We start from the raw sequence: 24,475 nt of genomic DNA, 5'->3' as shown, positions 1-24,475 counted from the left end.
CCGACCACTCAAGGGATAGTTCTGGTTGCCTCCCTGTTCATCCTGTACAGCTTGGACTTCAGGTAAAACACAGGGAAGTTCTCAGGTGATACAGCAATAGTTGGGAGTATCAGAGATGGGTAGGAGGATGAGTACAGAGGCTTAGAGAAGGATTTTGCTGAGTGATGCAAACCAAACCAACTGTAGCTCAACACTGGAAAGACTAAAAAGATGGCGGTGGACTTCAGGAGGTCCAGTTGTACAATTTACTTCAGGCTAAATAAAATTTCTAGCTCTTTGTCCTTCTATCTCTATTTCCTCATTTCCAAATATAAGAAGGACAGTCAGATTTTTCTCACCCTTTCTGAGACCTCCGTATGTCTCCCCTCTGGTCAGGTTGTACTCTATCTCCTCGTAGATGGCCTCATGTAGAGGCGTGAGACCCCCCTGGTATAGGGCTGTGGGGCAAAGACAAAAAAACACAGTGGGATGAAACAATATCACTCATTACACACATTTTATCAAAAGGTCTTAATAATTAAAAATAGTCCATATTGATGCTGTTTGCATGTGAAAAGTCATGTGATCAGGAGTGTTGCTCTGTACCTCTCTTCAGCACCCTGTTCTGGTACAACTGACCAGCGAGCAGCACTAGCAGTAGGAAGAGAAGAGCCCCCAGCACCAGGAAGACCACAGCAGGGATGAACATTGGGGATGGTGGTCTGGGCCCAACTGAAAGACAAACACAAATAAAATTGAACAAGTTCCTGTTGCAGGAAACACACACACTTTCTGAAGCACTTGTCCCATGCAGGGTCACAGGGAGCCAGAGCCTAACCCAGCAACTCAAGGCATAAGGCTGGAGGGGGAGGGGACACACCCAGGACAGGATGCCAGTCGGTCACAAGGCACCCCAAGCAGGACTCAAACCCCAGACCCACCAGAGAGTAGGACCCGGTCCAACCCACTGCGCCCCTTGCAGGAAACAGAAGGAATGTAATTTACCTTTTCACTATACACAAATAAACAGGAAACAAAAATACCTGGTTTTACTGTGGTTGTGCTTGTCTCTGGAATTCCTGAAAAAAAGCATTATTTACATGTAATTTTACAGAATTTTTATTATTAACTCAATAATTATACAAATACAAGGCATGAAGACTATACTTTACCTGTTGTTGTTGTGTGTTCAGAAGGTATGCCTGAAAAACAGAAGCAAAAATGCACTCAGTCCTATAAAATATTCAATAAACACTTGAGAAAAATGTGAAATTTGCCATTATGTTTTTGATGAAACCAGTATTAGCTGGATGTCTTATTAATAACATCATTTGGATCATAGCTGCACTCTAATAAGGTCCCAAACTCTTTAACAGGGAAAGGTGGTAGCATAGGGGTTAGAATGGCTTCCTTTAGATCCAAAGGTCAGAGGTTCAATCTGTACCTCAGCCTGTAATACCCTTGAGCAAGGTACTTAACCTAAGCTGCTCCTATCAAACTAAAGTTAAAACCAAAAGGCTCCAGGTGCACCAGCACCCAAGTATTCCAGTAGGGTCAAAATTTATCACATTACATTTATTCATTCAGCAGATGCTTTTGTCCAAAGCGACGTACATCTCAGCAAAAGTACAATTTATGCATTACATTAAGAGAAGGAGACATAGCTGCAGACATGAAAGTCTCGAGCAAACCTAGTTTGTTCCCTACCACTTGCTGCACCGAGGTTCATCGTTCAAATAGGTGCATAAGACACAGGATAGACAAATCCCAATACCCTCCCACCAATTTTTATTATTATTTTTTTAAATATTATAAAATACACAAATGAGCAAGTACAATGCCAGAGTAATGGCTGAATAAAGGTTGTATGTGAGGATGCTTATGGAGTTACAATGCGTGAACAGTTACACCGTAAATGAGCTAAAGAGATCTTGGGCAAAGTGGATCTGGAAAAGGTGAGTTTTCAGACCCTTCTTGAAAATAGACAGAGTTTCCGCAGTTCTGAGTGACAGGGGAAGGTCAATCCACCACAATGAACCCAGAACCGAGAACCTCCGAGCTTTGCCTTTCGTGTGCGGGACCACCAAGCGAGCAGAAGTAGACAAGCAAAGGGGCCTGACTGGGGTGTACTGGTTGATTAAGTCTTGTAAATAGCTAGGAGCAGCTCTATTGATGCATTTGTACACAGTAACCAGGATTTTGAATTTGATTTGGGCAGCTATAGGAAGCCAGTGCAGAGAAATGAGTAGAGGGAGAGACCTTTGGCAAATCAAACACAACTCGTGCAGCAGCATTCTGTAGAAGCTGCAGAGGTTTGATGGCATTAGCAGGAAGGTCACACAGGAGAGAGTTGCAGTAATCCAGACAAGAAGTCATCATGGCCTGGACAAGTAGTTGAGCGGAATCAGTAGTGAGGTAGGGACGGATCCTACAAATATTATGCAGGATGTATCTGCAGGACCGGGTTGTGGATTCAATATGTTGAGAGAATGACAGACTCGCATCAATCGTTACTCCCAGACTCTTAGCGAAGGAGCTAGGCAAAATGAGTGAGTTTTCCAGTTTGATCGACAGGTCGTGACAGGAGGACAGGCCAGCTGGGAGGTAAAGAATCTCTGTTTTAGAGAGGTTGAGCCAGAGGTGCTGATCATACATCCATGAAGAGATGTCCGACAGGCAGGCAGCAATGCGTGCAGAGATGTCTGACGCACCAGGTGGAAAGGAAAGAAAGAGCTGGGTATCATCAGCATAGCAGTGGTGTTTGAATCCATGGGAGGCTATGACCGGACTGAAGGAGGAGGTGTAGCTGGAGAAAAGAAGAGGACCCAATACCGAGCCCTGCGGAACACCGGTTGAGAAAGGCAGAGGAGAAGAACGAGAGCGCCGCTAGACCACTTGATTGGATCTGTCAGAGAGGTAGGACTCAGACCATCTTAGTGCCGCACCTTTGATCCCATCCTGGTTAAGAGAGGAGAGTAGAATCCGGTGATTGACAGTGTGGAACGCTGCAGACAGATCGAGGAGGATGAGGACCGAGGAGAGGGAGGCAACTCTAGCAGCTTGGAGAGTGTCAGATACCGCCAGAAGGGCAGTCTCAGTGGAGTGACCAACTTTGAAACCAGACTGATAACCATCGAGCAGATGGTTCTGGGTGAGGAAATCAGACAGTTGATCACAGGCTGCCCGCTCTAAGGTTTTGGACAGGAAGGAGAGGAGAGAGACCGGTCTGTAATTTTCAACCAGATTTGGGTCCAGGGAGGATTTTTTTTTAACAGAGGTGAAATTAGAGCAGTTTTGAAGGCAGCTGCGAAACAGTCAGAGGAGAGTGAGGAGTTAATGATAGAAGAGATGAAGGAGGAGAGTTGCAGGGAAATGTTCTGAAGGATTGATAATGGGTTTGGATCAAGCGAGCAGTTGGTGGCTCTGCGCAATATCAGGAAGTCACCGACTTCAGATTCAGAGAGCGGCTTGAAGTTAGAGAGGATAGCTTCGCAGGGAGGTCCAGCGTGAACCAGGCAGGTTGATGGTGAGAATTTATCAGTGATCGCTTTGACTTTGTCTCTGAAAAGAAAAAGCAAAGTCTTCAGGAGTGAGAGAAGAGGGAGGAGGAGGTGGCGGGGGATACAGAATGGATGAGAAGGTGGCAAAGAGTCTGTACGGTTTTTTGCATGTAGACTGTATTTTGTTGTGGAAGAAGGAGGTTTTAGCTGAAGAGACAGCAGACTGAAAAGCAGCTAAGAGTGACTGGTTAGCATCCAGATCTGATGGAGTTTTGGATTTATGCCATCTTCGTTCTGCAGCCCGCAGTTTGGTCCTGTTAGCATGTAACGTATCAGACAGCCATGGGGTAGCAATGAGGCATGCTGATCAAGAAGACAGAGGACAGAGAGAGTCAAGAGAGGAAGATAAGGCAGAGAGGAAAGTGTTAGTGGCATCATCTGTAGATAGATCTGAGAATTGTGGAGCAGAAGGGAAAGCGGCCAGAGTAGCAGAGGCAAAGCAGGAAGGTGAGAGAGATTTAAGTTGCGGCGAAAGGTGACAACGGGTGCAGGAAGAGACGAGGAGTTAGTGGTGAGGGAGGGTTGAAAGGAAATGAAGAAGTGGTCAGAGATACACAGCGAAGTGACAGAGAGGACGAGACAGCCACAGTTGCGGGAAATACAAGGTCAAGGCAGTTGCCCGCTTTGTGAGTAGCAGGGGATTGGGACAGGGAGAGATCAAAGGACTGTAGGAGCAACAGAAGGCCGCTTGCATGAATGTCATCGACGTGCAGGTTGAAGTCACCCAGGAGAATTAGCGGAGAGTTGTCCTCTGGAAGAGAGCTCAACAAGATGTCAAGGTCATCCAAGAAGCGGCCAAGAGGGCCAGGAGAGCGATAAAGGACAACCACAACAAAAGTGATTGGGGCAGTGATAGAGACAGCATGCCATTCAAAAGAGGATAGATCATGCAAGTGAAGAGGAAGAATAGAGTATTCCCACTGGGGAGAGATGAGCAGGCCTGTGCCTCCACGTCTGCCAGAGGAACGAGAGGTGTAAGAGAAGGAGTAGTTAGTAGGGAGTGCTGCAGGTGTGGCTGAGTTGTCTGGGGTGATCCAGGTTTCAGTTAGGGCCAGGAGATTCAGTGAGAGATGGGAGGCATAGGCTGGTATGAAGTCAGCTTTTCTCACAGTGGACTGGCAGTTCCAGAGTCCCATGGAGAAAGTAAAGCAAGATGGAAGGTTTCACAGGTGAGGATAAACCAGATTACTGTAGCAGCGCGAACACCCAGGTCTCTGGTGGTGGCGAAATCGCACGGCTCGCTTACCGTAGAAGACTTTGATGGCCGACATGTTGGACGCATGCTCCCTTGAGGACAACTGTAACAGTGGCCTCCATCGGTGGACTCCCATGGGTAGACTCTCTTGTCTTTGCACCCCGAGTCTTTGCACCAAGAGGCTGCCGCAATTGCTGCCGCTACGGATCACCAGCTGCTATTTAAACTGGGATACCGCCTATTAGCTGACTTCCTAATCGAAACCAAAACTACACCAACAATGGCGACCAAAACAAACAACCAACCAGACGCAATTAATCGAACCATGGAGTCATGCCCACTCCCGCTACGGGAAACAAAAATGATCCGGAGAACGGTCATCTTAACAAACCACTAAATACTACTTAACAAACAAAATAATTACAGTGCCACGCAACGCTACACAAACACACAACCGACTGTATCTATCAACCCGCACAGCTACACGACACGAATGCGGGATAGGAAAAAGCGGTAGCAAAACAATTACACTTACCCAAAACACCACGAACAGCAGTGACGCACCTCCAATGCATTTAATACATCTGTTACAGATTTGTTGTTTAATTTATCCTGCTGTTAATAATTCACTGTATTATTGAATGTAATGAAGCTGACAGGCAAATCTCACCTTCACAGGTGACACCAGCATCCTCTTTGTGAGAGCAGGAGGTCGTGTGGTCCTGAAGAGAGTGAGGACAGTCCAACAGGTGGAGTTCATCACCCTTGCACTTCACCTCACTCAGCCAAATGGAACCATCTCCTTTCCCAAACGCAGCATTCCCATGAGCCTCCTGTGCTGCCCCGCAGCCCAGCTGTCTGCAGACCACCTCGGCATCACTCATGTCCCACAAGTCATCACAGATGGTCCCCCAGGAGCCCTTATACCACAGCTCTACCCTCCCTGAGCATGTCCTGTTGCCTCCCTGAAGTCTCAGGGGCAGTTGGCCTAAGGAAGTAAATAAAGACTGTGACTGACCATAGAGCAGGAGGCAGAAAACACACGTGAAGGTAAAGGAGCTCAGTGAACATCACAGATCATCTTCTCTGTGCTGAGATACAGCAGCACAGCATGAAATAATGTCTGAACTGAACATAATATAACATAGTACATGACCAGTTTAGAGTAACTGGAAAACTTTATCGAAACTGCCAAACCCGTCACTTTCTACTGAACTTCTGATGACTGATGCATTTCCGAATTTTACAAAGAGTCCCAAATAATTATTTTCTTTAAATTGGATCATGAAACATATCCTACGTTATGACTATGAGGGAAAAAAAAAATCACTCCACACCTACCCAGTGGGCTGACCAGGTCAGACCATTTTCGACTGGACAAGAATGACTGATGAAAGTTTTGTGGTAGAACATAAATATGAAATAAAACTTTACTGCCAGACTTATTTAACCTTAATGCTACATACTGCTGCTATTCAAGAGAAATTAATGTAATCAAATGTCTAAATGATAGAAAAAGATTTTTCCACTCAATTTTTGCTCAGAAATAAAACCTTTTCCATGTGAATTTTGAGATATTTTTACCTCAAAAGTGGTTTCCACAGCAGGACAAACATTTCTCTAACTGTGACGTAGCCATTATAATTATTGTGGTAGCAATACCTTTCCCGCTAATACCAACCAGTACTAATGTATCCATTAACTTCAACTTCACACAGAGTCAGGAAGTCAGATCTTGGGAGGACCACACTGACATAGCGACCTGTCATCCCATTACACTGGAAAGAACTGGAGTTCCCTGCTGGGATCCAGGTGATCACAGCACATCTGAAATATAACATTCAATATAAACAAGATGTTATATTCCAAGTATTTTGAATTTTGAAAGATATTTAACATTCTAAATATGATAAACACATTAAATGATTCAAATGTTTTAAAACCCATGCCAGTAAGATTTGTAACATTGCGTACAAGGGGTTCTGATTGCCATTGTCATCCAGGGAGTTTCCAACACGAATCTCTGCCCCATCGATTCTCTCAGGACAACAATCTCCTCTGTTGGTGATGGTCACTGAGGTCACAGTGTACACATTGTGCAGGTCCATTCTCCACCACGGTTTGGAATCCTGCTTAGTGTGAGTGCAGGATCCATCTGCATACTTTGTATTTCTCTTCCCATCAATAGCTTTGCCAGCAGCACCATTAGAGTCGAACTGGGACGACTGAGTTGCTGTTCCCTTCAAAGCAAAATTTTCTTCTGGAGAGAGAGGATGTGGAGAAAATTAGTTCACATTATGTGAGTGATTCTACAGATGCTGAAAGATCATGCAGCCAAAATATTTCCATTAAATTCCAGAACTACTTCTATGTTTTTGGTCTGAGTAAGTTTGACAAAAATTTTCTTCTGACAAAAAAAAAAATGTATACTTAATAACTAGGGGGGTGCGGTGGCGCAGTGGGTTGGACCGCAGTCCTGCTCTCCGGTGGGTCTGGGGTTCAAGTCCCGCTTGGGGTGTCTTGTGACGGACTGGCGTCCTGTCCTGGGTGTGTCTCCTCCCCCTCTGGCCTTACGCCCTGTGTTGCCGGGTTAGGCTCCAGTGACCCCGTATGGGACAAGTAGTTCTGAAGATGTGTGTGTGTATTTGATAACTACTAAATAGTTAATTTAGCTCACAATATCACAGAAATTCATACAAGTGAGTATTTTTTGAGAGTACACATACTATAGCAGGTACAGGCAGTGACTATTGAAAATGTAACCTTCTAGTCTATAGTCCATGTCTATATCTATTAAACTACTATCTGATATTTTCCTGCACAAAGTAGATTTCACAAAAAATCTCATCTTACATTACAAAGTCTTCAAATATACATAGATAACTCAGTTTGACAATTAATATGGCATCTGGTACAGCAGCCGTGCTGATACACCTATTTGTTTCATTTCTTTTTTCATGTGTGTATGTGTTTTGCGTGAATTTACACCAGGTTTTTATTTGTATGTGCAGAGTCTTGATCGTTAGTGATCTCATCTTTGCGCTGAAATCAGTTGTTTTTCTACTGTGGCATTTATCATGTAAAACTTTAACAAAACAATGATGAAAATATAATTATGTTAATATTTTATATACTCATACGTTTACAAGTAATATTGGCAACTTCATCCTTGTCACATCTCCTCTCCCCCCAGTAAGCAGATGGACACTGCCACAGTGTGGAGTCATGCGGGCGACATTTGAAATTATCCAGCCAGTTTGGAGCTCCTTTCAGTCGAGATCCTGTACTAGAAACAGTTCCACTCGCTCCACAGTTGAGTTGTTGACAAATTAGACTCGTTGTGTAGGTGTCTATTTGATTGAAACACACATTTCCCCAGGTGCCATTATAGTAAACCTCCAACTGCCCAGAACAACCTTCAGCCAGTCTCATCTCTTTGTATTCTGTAAGGAAATGGACAAACACTTGAAATTAATAAGTACACAAAATATGTCATCAGTTTGAGAATGAAAAGTGGTTCATTAGAAAGGAAGGCACTATCATTAAAACCATATATTATTTTCTACTCATAATATTCCAGTTCAAAGTAGGATGAATAACATAGATAGTGCATGTATTCATTTTTCATTTAGCTGACACCTTTAACCAAAATAATTTACAGCTTTTTACAAATTTAATTCCACACATTCACACTCAAGTTTGAGATAAAGACCTTTTTCAAAGGCAGTACAGTTGCAACACGACCAGCATTTGAACTCCAAGGCTAAAAGTTATTACCCTTGACTGCTACATTACTGACTGTCCCATGAGAAAGCAGAGTGATCAGGTAACACTGTCCCAGTAAACAAGAGAAAAGACCAGTCAGCTCTCATGATTAAAATCCCAAGGATGATAAAACTGTACAGGGTTTTGTCACAGTCTTTGAACTCGTTTTACTCAGTCAGACAATATAGGTTAGCAATGCTTCACTTAGAGCATCAATATTAGAGAGTAGCAGACACTAGCATGAAAACAAAGTATACAGCTCCTTCACTACAACTTGAGAATAAGTAACAAAATAACTAGTTACAACTCATTTCTGGTAACATCAATGTTTGAAAATTTGTAACTGAAAAGATTGTTATAAAGAAAGCCAGTGCATGTTTTAATATTTACCATGAAGGTAAAAACAGAAGTTTGATCAACATTTTGCTAAAAAACTGAATTTATTTTAAAGTGCAAGACAAAGACACAGCTAAGTACTGACCTGAACATACCACTCCCACATCCTCCTTGTGAACGCAGTCATGTTGTCCCTGCTGTGCAGTCAGACAGTCCCGCAGAGACGACTCATTCCCAACACAGTGCACTTCACTCAGCCAGATGGATCCAGTTCCTGGACCAAAAGAGGTGGAATGGAGAGCCGTGCCACACTGGAGCTGTCTGCACACCACCTGAGCATCATTCAGGTCCCAGGAGTCATCACACACTGTCCCCCAGGTGCCCTGGTGATATACCTCCAGCCTCCCTGCACAGCCACCCTCATCACCCACCAACCTCAGGGACCTATGTTCTGGGAGAAAGAGATACCATGTTTTGTAAAATAGAATTAACATTAAATAACCAGTATAATACAGACACACACAGTTCACAACCACTTGTCCAAAGCAGAATCGCAGCAAACTGGAGCCTAACCTGGCAACAGAGGGTACAAGACTGTCATGCTGCAAGGCACCCCAAGCAGGACTCGAACCCCAGACCCACCACACAATGGGCCCCAGTCAAGACCACTGCACTACCACACCCCCCTCAATCTGACACATCCATCTCTAAATAATATTCATTATGAATGCACTATATAATAAGTGATTATTACTCACTGGAGCACATAATGGACACTTGTGGGCTGGAACTGCAATTGAGTGTGTGTGGAGCACTGCAGTTGACCAGGTGAGACTCAGTCCCAGAGCACTGATACCCTGTAAGACACACATCAGTGTCCCTTGTTCCAGACATGGAGGAGCTGTAAATCCTCACTGTGGAGCCACAGCCCAGCTGTCTGCAGACCACGGAGGCCTCCCTAAAGCTCCAGGGGTCCAGGAGAACTCTGCTCCAGGTGTGCTGGTAGTGAACCTCCAACTGACCCTCACAGCCACTCTCTCCAGACAGTCGGACCGTCCCATTGAGGCTGGAGAGAGATGATCCTGCAGAAACATTAGCATCTCTTACAGGTTGTCTTACAGCACTAGCATTCTGTGTATAGTATTGTATCTGTCATGGTGTCACTTCAGAAGGAGGCCATTGGACCCAAGCACGGAGCGTTGGGGTTCAAAGGGGAATCCAAAAACTGTGTCACAAGACAAAACAAGGGTCGCCGACACACAAACATTATCAAAATGACGAACCGAATTCTGTAATCCGTGAGTCAAGCAGGAGATCATGAAAACCATAGGATCTTAACAAGAGAAGGGAAAGGAGACGGGAGAACAGGGCTAAGGATGGGTGGAACAGGAGAGGTAAGAACTCAGGAAGCACACTCGCTATGATAAAGGCTGAACAAGGTTCCTTGTTCGAGTGTGCTCCGGACCACCCTTTTATGCGGTCATTCCCTGATCCGCTGCCAGTGATCCTCATTGCACTGAGGGGGGCGTGACAGTAGCGCACTGTGCTCTAGGGTCAGTTGGGGCAAAGAATGACGCACTGACACCATTCATTACGAATTTTTATTGGAACACCGGCATACAGCCAGAGGTATCTGCACGTACAGAAGGAAAAATGCTCTTGGTCCAAGGGCTCCTCACCGGTACAAATGACTCCTGCATCGTGTCCAGGAGAGCATGGAGTTCGGTTCCATGAAGAAACAGCACACTGGGACAGGCGGGCCTCCTTCCCTTGGCACTCAAACACATCAACCGAGATGCGACCCCTGCCATTTCCAAACCAGGCCTGTCCTGGCACTGCTACAGCACTGCCACAGCCCAGCTGCTGACAGAGGACATTGGCTGCTCTCAGATCCCAGGATGCATCACACACTGTGCCCCACTCAGTGAGGTACTGTAACTCCACCCTCCCGGAGCAGGAGTCTGGGCCGTCCACCAGGCTGGAGTTTGTGTACCCTGGATAAAGGGCACGAGGGATAAGAGAGAATTTAAATACAAGAAATATCAAAAAACAACACTGTTTCCTGAAGCTGACATTTAAATATAAATTCACATAAATATTCCAGGGCATAATATTACTGATTATTCTTAGAAGATATATATTTGATGATTTTATGATAGTCATAAGCATTTTCTGTTCTTATACGATTACCTCCTTTTACTGTTCATACTGGGAAGTAAAAAGATGTAAAGCTGTCACTTTCACTTCAAAATCAAGACACTTGAAAAAGACACTTACAAAAACATTCCAGTCCCACGTCAGTGTCATGAGTGCACTTTATGTCCTTTGTGGATGATATTAAACACTGTCGAAAATGATGTTCATCACCTCTGCACTCAACCTTATTCTTCCACACCTTGCCATCCCCTTTACCAAAAACTGCTGCTCCCTGCACCTGTACAGCTGTCCCACAGCCCAGCTGTCGACACACAACCTTTGCGTCCTGGAGGTCAAAGTCGGGGTCACACACTGTGTACCATGAGCCTTTATGATGGAATTCTAGTCTCCCAGAACACAGGTGAGGTCCGCCTGCCAGTCGAACTGTAAAGGTTCCTAAAAAAGAATTTGTAGTGTTTGGCAAAGTCTGTTTTTAATTCTTCAAAATAACTTTTCCATCTTAAAGAAAAGCGGAGACGTTGAAAGATCCCTGTTCTCATCACACTGTGAGCAAGTAGCTGAACATGAAGAGCTCAGTCAGTAGAGGAACCTGCACTTGAACCTAACAAAAACACACTGTATTCAAACAGTGCTGGGGCTGATATTAAAAATTAATATGTTCCATGTATACTTCAACAGGCTGCTAAACTCGTCCCTCAGTAATGATTCATTGCATTTTTTCAAGAGAAAAGAGTGAAACTGAAAAGAACCAATCATGCTGGCGATACTGGAGCGATGACTTTACTGAGCAAGTTATTGACCAATTATCAATAAGTTATCGAGAACACAAAGCAAAGACATTTTACACACCGACTGTTTCCTGGACAGAAAAGTAAGTAATTCAAGAAAAGGGACAAATGACAATAGGACAGAAATACAGTAAATCCTCTTTGTGACTCTGAAAGCACAACTAACTTATTATCCTCATGAGAATTCAGAAAAGTCAAGAAATGGGCAAATTACGACAAGAAATTAATTAATGGACAGAAGAAATGAACTGAAACTATAATAAATGATAAAATTCAATAAGACCAAACAGTCTCCTACCTGAGCAGATGACTCCAGCATCATAAACATGTTCACAGCCATAAACATTACCCCATCCTCCATGTCCACAGTCCTTCAGTGTTGATTCTGAACCTCCACAGTTCACCCCAACTATCCAGATCTTCCCTGTTCCTGCTCCAAAGTAACTGTTTAGCGGTGCTGCTACAGCATCTCCACAGAACACCTGTCTACACACCACTGACGCATCATTTATATCCCAGCCACCTCCACACACAGTTCCCCACTGTCCTTCATGAAGAATCTCCACTCTTCCCTCACAAGGACTGTTTCCGTTCACCAGCCTCACATCACTGTCTGGAAGAAGAGACACAGAAACACTCCAGTGGAGTCTTTTACATGTTTCAGTTTGAGCTTCAACTGTGTTTCCAAAAAGCTGTATTTGATCAGTGCTGCATAAAGAGCTACAAGGAGATTTGAAACAGGAGAGATCAGTATAATTTTCATAGCTGTTGGCCTTTTAGAATTACACACACACACTGTCTGAACTGCTTATTCCCTATAGGGTCGCGGGGAGCCGGAGCCTAATTCGGCAACACAGGGAGTAAGGCTGGAGGGGACACACCTAGGATGGGACACCAGTCCACCGCAAGGCACCCCAGCAGGACTTGAACCCCAGCCCAACCAGAAAGCAAGACCAGGTCCAACCCACTGCGCCACTGCAATTCCCATTATTTGTTTTACCTGAAAATTCCAGTGTGTAGCATGTCACTGTTAAATAATACAAAATGTAAATTTATAATGTACACATTTAGATGTATGCTTTATACACATTTCTTCAGTGTAAATGTCATGGGGAACAACCACTTGTCCCAAGCGGGGTTGCGGTGCAGAATAGGAGACCCATTTTTTAGTTTTACCAGGGTTGTTGTTATTGACTTTGTTATTGATTGATTTCAAAACAAAATATGCCATTTTCATTTTCATTGAACACGGAGCATGTTGGTGTGGCAGGTTTGGCCGGTGCCTCCTATGTGGTGGGTCTGGGGCTCAAGTCCTGCTTGGGGTGTCTTGTGGCGGATGGACTGGTGTCCTGTCCTGTCCTGGGTGTGTCCCCTCCCCCCTTGGCCTTGTGCCTTATGTTGCAGGGGTAGGCTACAGTTTGCCACAACCTCGCTTGGGACAAGCGGTTTCAGACTCTGTGTGTGTGTATACTATTGAATTCATGTAATGAAAACCTCTAATATAAATAATATGAGCATAAATCAAAAGTTATTTCACTGTTGTATGGAATACATAATAACATGCATTATACAGTTATATATCTAGTTTTTTACATATTATAAAAAGTACATATTCATTGACAAAGCCATAAAATAATTTATTTTTAACTGATCCAAAAGATTTTCACATTGTTTAATACAAATAAATGATACTGGTATATGGCAAACGCACAACAGAACTAAATTACATACGTTCTAAAAGAACATTATAAACAGAACTTAATTATATGCGTTCTATAAGTTCAATATTTTATTAATTCAAAACAGCAGTCCTTGTCAGTTTAAATAGATACATCAAATGCTGTGAAAACACGTGGATGAATGTAACTACGTCCCATAATTTGGTGAAGACTGAACAGTAAATGAAAACTCAAAGGCTTATTGTCAGATTTCTAATGCTTCTCCCCATTTTCAGTGTTAAACATTTGTTGACTAGCAACTTGAACTATAGTTACATGCTAATATGAAGCTATGTTTGTATATTTTGTCATCAAAATACTATTAAAAATAGGAAAAAGACATGAACTCAACATTTCTGAGGTGTTCATTGACACTTTAAAATTCAGAAAGTCTCCCCCTTCTTTGTATTTATGTGGATTACATAACGATATTTATGTAATGACATTTCCATTTACGTGGATTACATAATTGATATTTTTAAATAATTCGGAAGCATTCGGTACCACGTAACAGTTTCTTCCACCTAGCCATCGGACTCCTCAGTACTCAGGGACTGGACTGACAATGGGACGATTGTCCTGTTTTAGTAATTGCTGTAATGTCTAGCACTGTCTGCACAAGTCTTAAACGTGCACTTTATGTAGTCTGTGTCGGAAACTCTGTTGTTTTATGTAGCACCATAGTCCTGGAGGAATGTTGTTTTGTTTCACTGTGTACTGTACCAGCTATGGTTGAAATGACAATAAAGTCTTTCCTGACTCTCTTGATTCAATCATTTTATCTGGTTTGTGATTTTATTTGACACAATGTCATTAATGTAATAATAAAAATTACTGATTACATTTAATTTACATTTAATCAAGATCTCTCCAGCTCATCTATGGTGTAACTGTTCACGTATCGTAACTCCAGACGCATCCCCGATACAACCTTTATTCAGCCATTACTCAGGTATTGTACTGCTCATTTGTGTATCTTACAATATTTAATAAAAAAAAAAAAAATTTTTTGAAAATTGGTGTGGGTATCGGGATTTGTCTATCCTGTGTCTTATGCCTCTATTCGAAGGATGAACCTCGGTCCAGCAAGTGGTAGGGAACAAACTAGGTTTGCTTGAGACTTTCATGTCTGCAGCTATGTCTCTTTCTCTCAATGTAATGCATAAATTGTACTTTTGCTGAGATTTACGTCGCTTTGGACAAAAGCGTCTGCTAAATGAATAAATGTAAATTTACTTCCATTACATGGCCTGCAAGAAACTTGCATGCCATCTACATGTTATGTGTCCATTATTGGCTCTGGACCACTGCAGACCTGGTATGAACAAGAAGTGAATAATAATAAATAATACACTAATTAATTGTAACTTAAAAATAGAAATGTATGTTACTTCATTGTTTAGGTTTTCTCTAAAGCATACAGTATTTGACCTATGTATATATGAACTACAGTGGTTTGCTGAAGGGGGGGGCACGCGGTGGCGCAGTGGGTTGGAGCAGGTCCTGCTCTCTAGTGGGTCTGGGATTCGAGTCCTGCTTGGGGTGCCTTGCAACGGACTGGTGTCCCCTCCTGGGTGTGTCCCCTTCCCCTCCAGCCCTACGCCCTGTGTTGCTGGGTAGGTTCCGATTCCCTGTGACCCCATAGGGGACAAGTGGTTCAGAAAGTGTGTGTGTGTGTGTGATTTGCTGAATAAGTTCTACAGCAACAGTGGAATGTGGGGTTTGAACCAGCAACATTCCACGTAACAAGTTCATGTCTTCAAATACCACACTACCTGTGTACACTATTGCACACATAAAGAGTAAAGGAGTAAATATAAAATGGGGTTTATCAAGAGGGAGAAAAGTTCTCAGAATGGACACATCTAAAATGCATTTTCTGTATCCTCTCCATCCATCCATATCTCACCGTGAGACCAAGTTGCAGTCTATCCATCTCAGATACACACACTGAAACACACTTTACAGGATAGTTTAGAGTCACAAACTGTTAAACTGCAGGTGTTATAGTTACAACTTTGCAGTGTCACTCAATTACTTCTTACCAGTGTTTTACTCCCAGACAGTAACATAAACACACATGTAAAATTCACACAATCACCTGTCATCAGTGTTGCTGAAAGTTGTATTTCATGTTAACTGTTTAAACAGTCTCCACAAACTGGTGACTTTTCAGAATGTCATCCCCTGACCCACTGAGCTCTGACCTATGAGAGGAGCCCTGGAGCAGAAGTAAAACACGGTACTTACCGGCTGTGGTGGACATGAGCAGGGATGAGAGCATGAGGATGAACAGACAGCTCTCCATCTCCATGAGCACAAACCAACTGTCCTCAGAGCAAAGTTCAGAACCCAACCTTGAGCTGTGAGCTCTCAGGGCGAGCGAGTGCCTTTGTACCATCCTGGACCCCCATGGAGAACACGCCCCCAGCCACCAATCACACTCAGCATTGCCTTATCAGAGGAGTACAGGAACACATGAAAAGTGTGGAAACACCAATCAGAGGAATCTCTCTGTGTTTCCTCCATATATACAGATACTGTAGCACCGAAGTCTGTCTTGACTCCACCTTACACTGTAAACCACTGTAAACCACTCAGAAAGACCTACAGTCTCACATAGTTACAGTGTGAGCTCTTCAGTAAGGGACATTAAATGAAGAAGAATTACAGTGGTGGAAAAATACTGCACTGTCAAAATGAACACGTTGACAAACTGATTTGTCTCCGACCTGAGGAGTGACCAGGTTTGACACAGCAACAGGAGAATTTATGGAGATTTTTTTAAAATTAAAAGCAAAACTGCTACTGACAGAAACAAAAACATACCAACAAATGTATAAAAAAGTCTCCTCTAACACAAATCATAAGCCATAAACCAAGTCCGACAACCCCACTTGGTCCGAAAGTCCAGTTCATCGTCTTTCTCCCACAGATGTCCTTTGTACACTGGGGCAGTATAATACTCGCACCTTGCACTCAGAGCTGACAGTTAAGGAACTGGGCGGTGTGGTCATCCTCCCATGTGCCAGGAACCAATACAGAGAGCAGTCAGAACCACAGCTGTATTGATACTTCTTTTATCAGCCCTGTTTCCATGTGATCCTGATGTTGACTTTTAACCTACAGTAGGTGGCAGCACTGAGCTGTGTCCCAAGTCCCTTTTAAAACATACAGAAAGGAGACGCTGATCGGACTGAACAAATAGCATAAACTTGTCTACAACTAATTTCTGCTTCGGCTGATTAATGTTCATCCATGCTGCTGACTATAAATGATATTTTACTTACTCAGGTGAAATAGCAGTAGAGTGAAGTATTGTTGTCCCTGCTCAGTCTGTTGCCACCCCAACTCTAATCAGAATCAGAATCAGAATCAGAACAAGCTTTATTGCCAAGTATGTTCACACATACAAGTAATTCGTCTCGGTGACAGAAACTTGCACAGCACAGACAGAATGAGAAAAGGAAATATATTTTTCTTTCACATGAAAAATACAAGTTTATTCTTATTTATTAAGTAATACCATGGAGTGTGAATCTCTGAAGAACAAAGTAGCTACTTGAGAGGCCCAGTTCACCACCAGAACCAAGTTAAGTTCATGTTTGAGGACACTGAGCTGTAAGAAATGCCAAGTAGCAAATTAAATAGGATTCTGAACAATGAGATTTACTGTAACTACAATGAGCTCAGCTGGGAAAGTGTATTTTAACAACAGTGTCTAGACCACAGTAGAGTTCTTCATGATGATCACACCTGCAAACAAGGAGGAAAAGACTCAAGAGAAAGCTGTTTCTTAATAGAACCAGTAATAACAGTAACAGAGGAGATTAGAGGGCTGTAGCTGCATCTTTGAGTACTTCAATCATCCTGTAGGCTAAATGACAAATTAAAATCACAATAAATCAAATCAAAATAAATTGTGAAACTGATTCTAGATGTTACTTCCTGTATATTTAATGTGTCTAAAGCTTCATTTACAGTACATATGGAACCATTGCAATAAATAATATACACACACACACACACACACACACATTGTCTGAACCACTTGTCCCATACGGGGTCGCGGGGGAACCAGAGCCTACCCAGCAACTCAGGGCGTAAGACCGGAGGGGGAGGGGACACACCCAGGACACGACGCCAGTCCATTGCAAGGCACCCCAAGCAGGACTCGAACCCCAGACCCACCCAAGAGCAGGACCCAGTCCAACCCACTGCGCCACAGCGCCCCCCTGCAATATATAATACTTTCTGCCTAAACATTACATACTGTTCCACTTTAATATCCAGGTAAGAAGTTGCAGAAACTTGTGGTATTTGAGGGTTTTCATGCGAGAGGGGACAAATGGTGTGTTCCTCCCACCAGCAGGAATCCATTATGCTTCATATAATGTGCACAGAGCCATGTTGATCAGGTAACAGTGCACTGCCTGATGCTGCTTAATGTCCTCTGATGGGATTCCAGAAGAGCTGCAAATCAGTGAAGAACTCAGCACACATCTACATGATGTTTTTGTCTAAAGTGACTTACCATGTTAACGTTATAATAATTTGCCCATTTATGCAGCTGGGTAATTTTACTGGAGCAATTTAGGGGAAGTACCTTGCTTAAGGGTACAACAGCCAGAGGAGGGGATCAAACCTATGGCCTCTGGATCCAAAGGCAGTAGCTTTCACCACTACAGTATCAGCCGTTCCTACACATTACAGCGCAGGTGAGCTCTGTGACGGAGCTCTGTTCACCCTTTTGTGTGGCACCTTATCATGAACATCCTCTTGCTCCGTGTCACATTAGCGTGTTTATCTGTCCTCATCCTGACGCCTTTGCAGCGCTGCAGCTGTGGGCCCCTCGTGTGGTTTCTGAGCTCCCGTTGCACGTTTAACGGAAAGAAAGTTATTTATAGCTGGAGCATTATTATTTTTCATTTGCAACTACGATCTCACGGTGAGATATGTTGCATGAGCCCTTAACCAATGAAAGCTACAATAGTGTAAGAGCGGTAGCAGAGGGGGGATGATGTAAATGAATGTAAATAGTTGTAATTAGTGTCCATTCTAGTACATAGTGCTGTGTTCCCTTCTGATTATTGTCACGGTACTGATACTCTGTTTGCCACTGGGGGATTCTGGGGATTGAACAGGTGACCCCTAACTATTGTGAGGAGTAGAGGGGCTCAGAGTGACCGGGGGTAACTCTCAGGTGTTCACAAAGTAGTGTGAAGGGCATTTTTCCAGAAAACTGTCTCTCGAGTCTTTGTGCAGGAGCTCCACAGGGGGACAATACAATATTTATTTCAAAATTAACAGCACTTTCCCCAATGGACATCTCATTGCTTATTCATAAAGGTTAGATAAGATATTTTTCTAATACTGAACAATAATGCAAAATTAACTTACATTTAGCTGATGCTTTTCTCCAAAGCAACTTATAATGTCAGAATTATTTACCCATGTATATAGTTGGGTAGTTTTTCACTGGAGCAATTCAGGATAAGTACCTTGCTCAACAGTACTACAGCTGGAGATGAGGCTCAAACCTGCAACCTTGGGGTCCAAAGGCAGTTGCCCTAACTGCTACGCTACCACCTATTGCAGCACTCTACTTTCACTGGCAGTCCAATTTCAGGTACGTACTGTAATCGAAAATATATACATACTGTATTTGTGTATATGTGAGGGTGGTGTATATTTTGCTTTTTAATTATTTGAATAAAAATAAAACTGATAGCAAAGCAGGTTTCACACTCATTTTAGCTAAAACTATAGGTGGTATTGCTGTTCAGAACTGATTCAATATTTATGTACAAAATGTGACACAGTGGGTAATTCTGACACCTCCTGCCACCCGCTCTGTTGATCTGAGCCTGGGTTCGAAAGTGTCTGTGAGGAGGTCGTGTGTTGTTCTCCTATTCATGTGGTTTCCCTCCCACCGACACACCCCCAGCACGTGCACAGCAGTTCCCATCAGAGGGCGCCCTCTACAGGAGGGACTCGGTACATCTGCAACACATCTGCCCATCAGCCAAGTCTCCAAAATGTCATGGACTTGAGTCACTGTGTGCAGAGTCTTGCTACTTAATGAATTCACTGTTAGTTACTTGCTGTTTACTCCAGTTACTTGTCTTCATAGTTGTCTTACAAAGAATTTATGTTTCAGGGGAATTGGTGAAGCCAAGTTGCTCTGTGTGTGTTTTAGTGAGACTGTCCTGCGACTGACTGGTGTCCCAACCGAACTGTGCACGTTGCTTCTGAGAGAGACTCCAGACAACCACCACCAAAACTGGAAGAGCAGTTACTATACATAGTAGTTTAGCTACTCGTCATCAGCCTGCTTGAAATTAACGCTGCTATAAAAACTGCTGTAGATACACTCACTATAGCGCTGACGAAATTGACAGCGGTTCGCGTTTACTTTCCACCCTCTTGTGGCCACAAACAGGTACTGCAGTTAAATTCAATTGAAAAAAATACCCCTTTCCAATGAAGTGTAGTAACTTTTCTAATCCAACAGATGGCAGCAAAATGAGAAGATTAAGTTCCCCTTCAGTGGGCGCCATACTGTACCTGTGTTCCGTGACCCGCGACTGCATGGTTGTTTGAGCTTTTTGTGATGTGACATTTTCTTGGTTGGTTTCTAAACAATACACAAGTGACCCATAGACTGTTCTCCTGAAGACAGTACTTCTTTTGACTTTTCTATTTCCTGACCTGCTGGGTATTTATTCACCTCACCAATTTCAGAGTAACAGTGTATCTGCAACCGGGATACTCAACAGGCGGCCCGTCGCGGCATTAATTTTGTGACCCGCGTCATGCTGAAGATTAATGTATTTTTATTATAATTTGTGCTTAAAAGTAGCGCAAATATTAGGCGGTGTGACTTTATGTTTGCGTCATTTAAATGCGGTTGATACTCCTGACACTTTACATTGTGTAAATTGCGTCAATTGTTAAATATTAAAATATGAAATATAAAGATAATATTAGCCTATATTTAATGGTCATGAATTTAATCAGAAGTCGTGTGAAAAAAACGGTAGTGCACCTTTTAAAGCGATGGCTACTGAAACCGCGGAAGTTAAAATGACCTGATCGGGCGGCGACAAATCATCACGACTCCTCATCTGTCATAAACCTTGTGAAAATGTGTGTACGTACTGTACATTAACTAATGCAATGATGGCGTGAAAGAAAAGGAAGATTGACGATGAGTTTTCATCCCTGCGTGGCAAATGGAATTTGCCTTTGCGGAGATACTAGGTGGCAAACCAATCCAATGTGTCTCATTTGTCAGAAAACAATTGCTGTATTCAAGCGAGCTAATCTGCAGCGCCACCATTACATGAGCAACTTCATCCCCACTTCACCGTCGCCTATCGGATTATATCCCCACGGCAGCGATCTCAGGTGTCAAAAGGTAAAAGACATGATGATTGCTAGTAGCGGGGTTTCACGCCCAGCGATCCATCATGATCCGTGGCATTGTTAAAAGCGCTTTCTCTCATTTCTGCAATGGGAATAATAAAGTCAAAGCAACGTTCTCGTCTAACTGACAGACATTTGACAGACTGCCTAAGAGCAGCTACCAGTGAGCAACAGCCAGACTTGAAACTGCTTGTGAAAAGAATGCAGACTCAGATTTCCCACTAGGACAAGGACAAGCAAGACTTAGATAAGTAATAAACCGCATTTCTAAATCAGTAAAACTGCAAATATTCTCTTAAATAAAGTCTTATGACGCAAAATGTAATTTGTGGCCCTTTGCATTTTATGTGGTTTAAATGTGGCCCGCTTGGCCTCTGAACTTGAGTACCCCTGATCTACAACAGGCTGAAGTCAGTTGGTGCCTTTCAGCAGCAGCCTTGAAAAATGCTGTTTCACAATCTGACGGCCTGTCTTTCTGATCCTAAACCTTTTCTTTCATTCTAAACCAGCTCTCTGAGGCTTCTTCTCTTATATTCCTTTCACTATCTGTCTTGTTCTGTGAGGCAGATCAAGTAGGACCCAGTGCAATTGCTCCTTTGTCACGGTGTGTAACAGGATTTGCAGTGGTGACTTTCAGGAGGGGAACAAAGGGGATCCTGAAGAGAAGCACCTTCACCATGAACAGTCCCTTCTACGCGCACCTTCCTAGTTCTTCCTAGTTCTCTTTACCCTTGTTTTCCTTGAAAAAAAAAAAAGAAAAAAAGACTACACCTAACTAAAACAGATTCAACCGAAGTATGGAGTATCTGCACGTTCACACTTCGATAAGATGAATGCGTACATTTTACACTAATGCCACCTTGTGATTTTGGAGAACACAGATACTGGAACAAATCTGCCAGAAAACATTTTAAATACTGAATATTTAGTAAATGGATACTGAAAAAGACTAAATTAAAGTCTGGAAACAGCAGCTGACACCTGTCCCTGTTCTCCAGCAGAGCCCTGCACATGTTTCTCCTGCTCCAGTCGGTCCACCTGATCCTGCAGCTGCTGCAGCTGTGCTTCCTACTGGGACGGAATCTGCTCATTTACAGCCAGGGCATCATAGAAGCAGGACATCATCTAATCATCACACTAACAGTGTGGCTTGAACAAAGAACCAACAGTTTGATTAATATGAGAACGCTATTATTATCAATTTATTCTCCTTCTTACTTAGGCATTACAGTAAAACAAAAACAGAAATGCCAGCAATAAAAAATTACCCCCCATCATCAACCCACAGACTGTCAGTTCACACACACAGAAGGACAGATACCTGGCACTTTCTGAGTTCTAGTCTGAGCTACAGGACAGTGATGTGGGGTGTGGATGACAGATGGAGGCAGCAGTGGAGAACTGAAATAGTTGTACCAAAAAGGTTTATTTTTCTTTACTTTAAAAGATGCGCCTCAAAACACATTAACCCCAGCCAAATACAAAAACAAGCATTAAGTCACAAAAGAACATGAGCCTCGGGCCTGCCTTATAGCAGTAACTCCACCCTCCTGGCTACACCATAACAGCCTCAACAACTATTCCAAAGTACATTTCCCCAAAAATAACACCCAGTATAAATACAAAAACATACAAGCCATACAAAACATTTGTCTGTTATAAATATCCCTATCTTACAATATATAAAAACATTTATCCCATTACTCAGTGAAACACCCCTGTCAAGTTGGTCGTGCCCAAGGACTCCCACCTAGAAATACCCCGAGTGGTTGAGTCTATCTGGTTTGCAATACAGGCTACCCAGCACAAGAAAATGCCAAATAGCTGAATGGTAAGCAAAAAAATTACAGAAGTGATTTTTGAAAAGTGCAATAAATGTATTTACTTGTAACAACCAACTGCATTTTCTTGTCATACTTCAATAAAAGAAATGTTAATAGTTAAGGGCAAACAGATACCGGTAGGCCTTTCCCGGCACCCAACCTGGTTCAAACAGAAAATGTTAAATGACACACACACACACACATTTTCAGAACCACTGGAGGGGGAGGGGACACACACGTTAAATGACCTACTGGACCAAAACAAACTGTAACAGCACAAAGTGAAATGCATGTGAACAGGCAGCAGCAACAAGATTCAGTACTTCGGTGGTATTTTTGCCAGCATCTTACTGATTCTTTGCCTCCAGCATACCCGTCACATCTCAGTGTGTGACACTTGGCTAATGGGTGGACTTCTGCTTCAGCATCTCCATCGTGTTTGTCTCCTGCGGCTCCCGTACTCGGCTTTGGGTGGGGCTTAAAGCAGGGTCCAAGAAGTCAAGGAGCTCCATCAGTAGGTTGGCGACATCCTCCATAAAATTACAGAATTGGTTGAGATTCTTCTGTTGCTTGGATATTTTTTCCACAAGAGCTCGAGCCTGAGCTTGGCTTTGTTCATACTCTTTGTGGGAGACCCAGCTGCCACCTCCTTGGTTCCATACAGGTTCCTGCAGAGTGCATTCCTCTGGCTCAGGTTCTCCCAGTTGCTCCATGCCTTTGTCCCAGTTCACCACTGGCTGGTTGCGGATGGCCCGAGCGCAGTTGGCAAACTGGAGCGACCTGAGCGTCTCATGGAGGCTGCTGGAGGACGGGCTAATGCGGGTTATCATCAAGGTCTGGGAGTTTCCTCCCAGGGAGTCCCTCAGCAGCTGGGTGATCTTGGAACTGCGATACGGCACATGCTGCCTGCGTACAAGCTATGTTTCACCTGTCAAAGCATTTCCATGTATCTTTCCTGCTCATTTTGATCTTGATGGAAGTGGGTTTGAAAATTATACATTTTGACTCTTGAATAAGTTTAAAAATTAAAAAACAAGTGTAGTTTTCAGTCCAGTTTCAGTTGTTAAAATATGAGCCTAAAATTCCTCTTGAATGCTGATAAGGTTGTAAAAAAGAACTTTTCAGACAATTCCAGGTTCATGGAAATTTCAGTGATTGGTAACAAATAAGCTTAATAAACTGGTTTATTACAAACCTGTTGGATGTCACCAGATATTACCATCACAGTCAGGTGGTGGTTCCACGCCATGTCTGTACTTTCCCACTGCACTCTTTTTATAGCTCTCATTTCTTTAGTTGCCTCAACTATGAAACAAATTATTCACAAAGCAAAATGGTATTTCAGAAGTTTTCAGAAGGACAATTTTGAAAAAGTAAGTACACTACAACAAAAGGGAGAGAGCAGTTCTGAGGGAGAGAGGGAGCTCATTCTACCAAATATAGTAAAAAACCAGAACCTACTGTCATTCAGTTTTCAACGTCTTCAATGTAGGACCACCAAGCAGCCAGAGGTGGCAGAGCGTAGCAGTGTTTCTGCAGTGTTGGGAGTCATCAGATCCTGAAGATATCATGGTGTAGATATTTTGACTATGTTGCAGGCTACAAGCACTCTTGCACTTGATTCCAGCAGCTACAGAAGGCCAATGGACGGAGGCGAGGACGGGAGATGCATGGGAAATCTCTGGTAGATCACACGTCTTGTTATGACATTTTGTATCAGCTGGAG

At 43.1% G+C, this 24,475-nt stretch overlaps 1 protein-coding gene and 1 long non-coding RNA gene across 2 annotated transcripts in view; both read right to left on the bottom strand.

Moving 5' to 3' along the window:
• The window catches only part of LOC108930430 (uncharacterized), a gene marked incomplete at its 5' end in the record, with an annotated part of 157,895 nt that overhangs the window by 34,018 nt on the left and 99,402 nt on the right, over positions 1-24,475 (bottom strand). The window contains 2 exons of the mRNA XM_029251848.1: positions 6,416-6,561; positions 6,709-6,994. Of these exons, the coding sequence (XP_029107681.1) occupies positions 6,416-6,561; positions 6,709-6,994 (432 nt within the window). The remainder of the gene's footprint in view (positions 1-6,415; positions 6,562-6,708; positions 6,995-24,475) is intronic.
• On the bottom strand, positions 23,164-24,279 carry LOC114910579 (uncharacterized). The gene is made up of 3 exons (XR_003797709.1): positions 24,211-24,279; positions 23,945-24,054; positions 23,164-23,655 (listed from the first exon to the last, which is right to left on the bottom strand). It is a non-coding gene; the product is annotated as an uncharacterized LOC114910579 (long non-coding RNA).

Source organism: Scleropages formosus, chromosome 5, assembly GCF_900964775.1.
Source record: "Scleropages formosus chromosome 5, fSclFor1.1, whole genome shotgun sequence".
NCBI lineage: Eukaryota > Metazoa > Chordata > Actinopteri > Osteoglossiformes > Osteoglossidae > Scleropages > Scleropages formosus.
The sequence above is the reverse complement of the archived record's forward strand: the minus strand, read 5'-3'. Positions and strand labels throughout refer to the sequence as shown.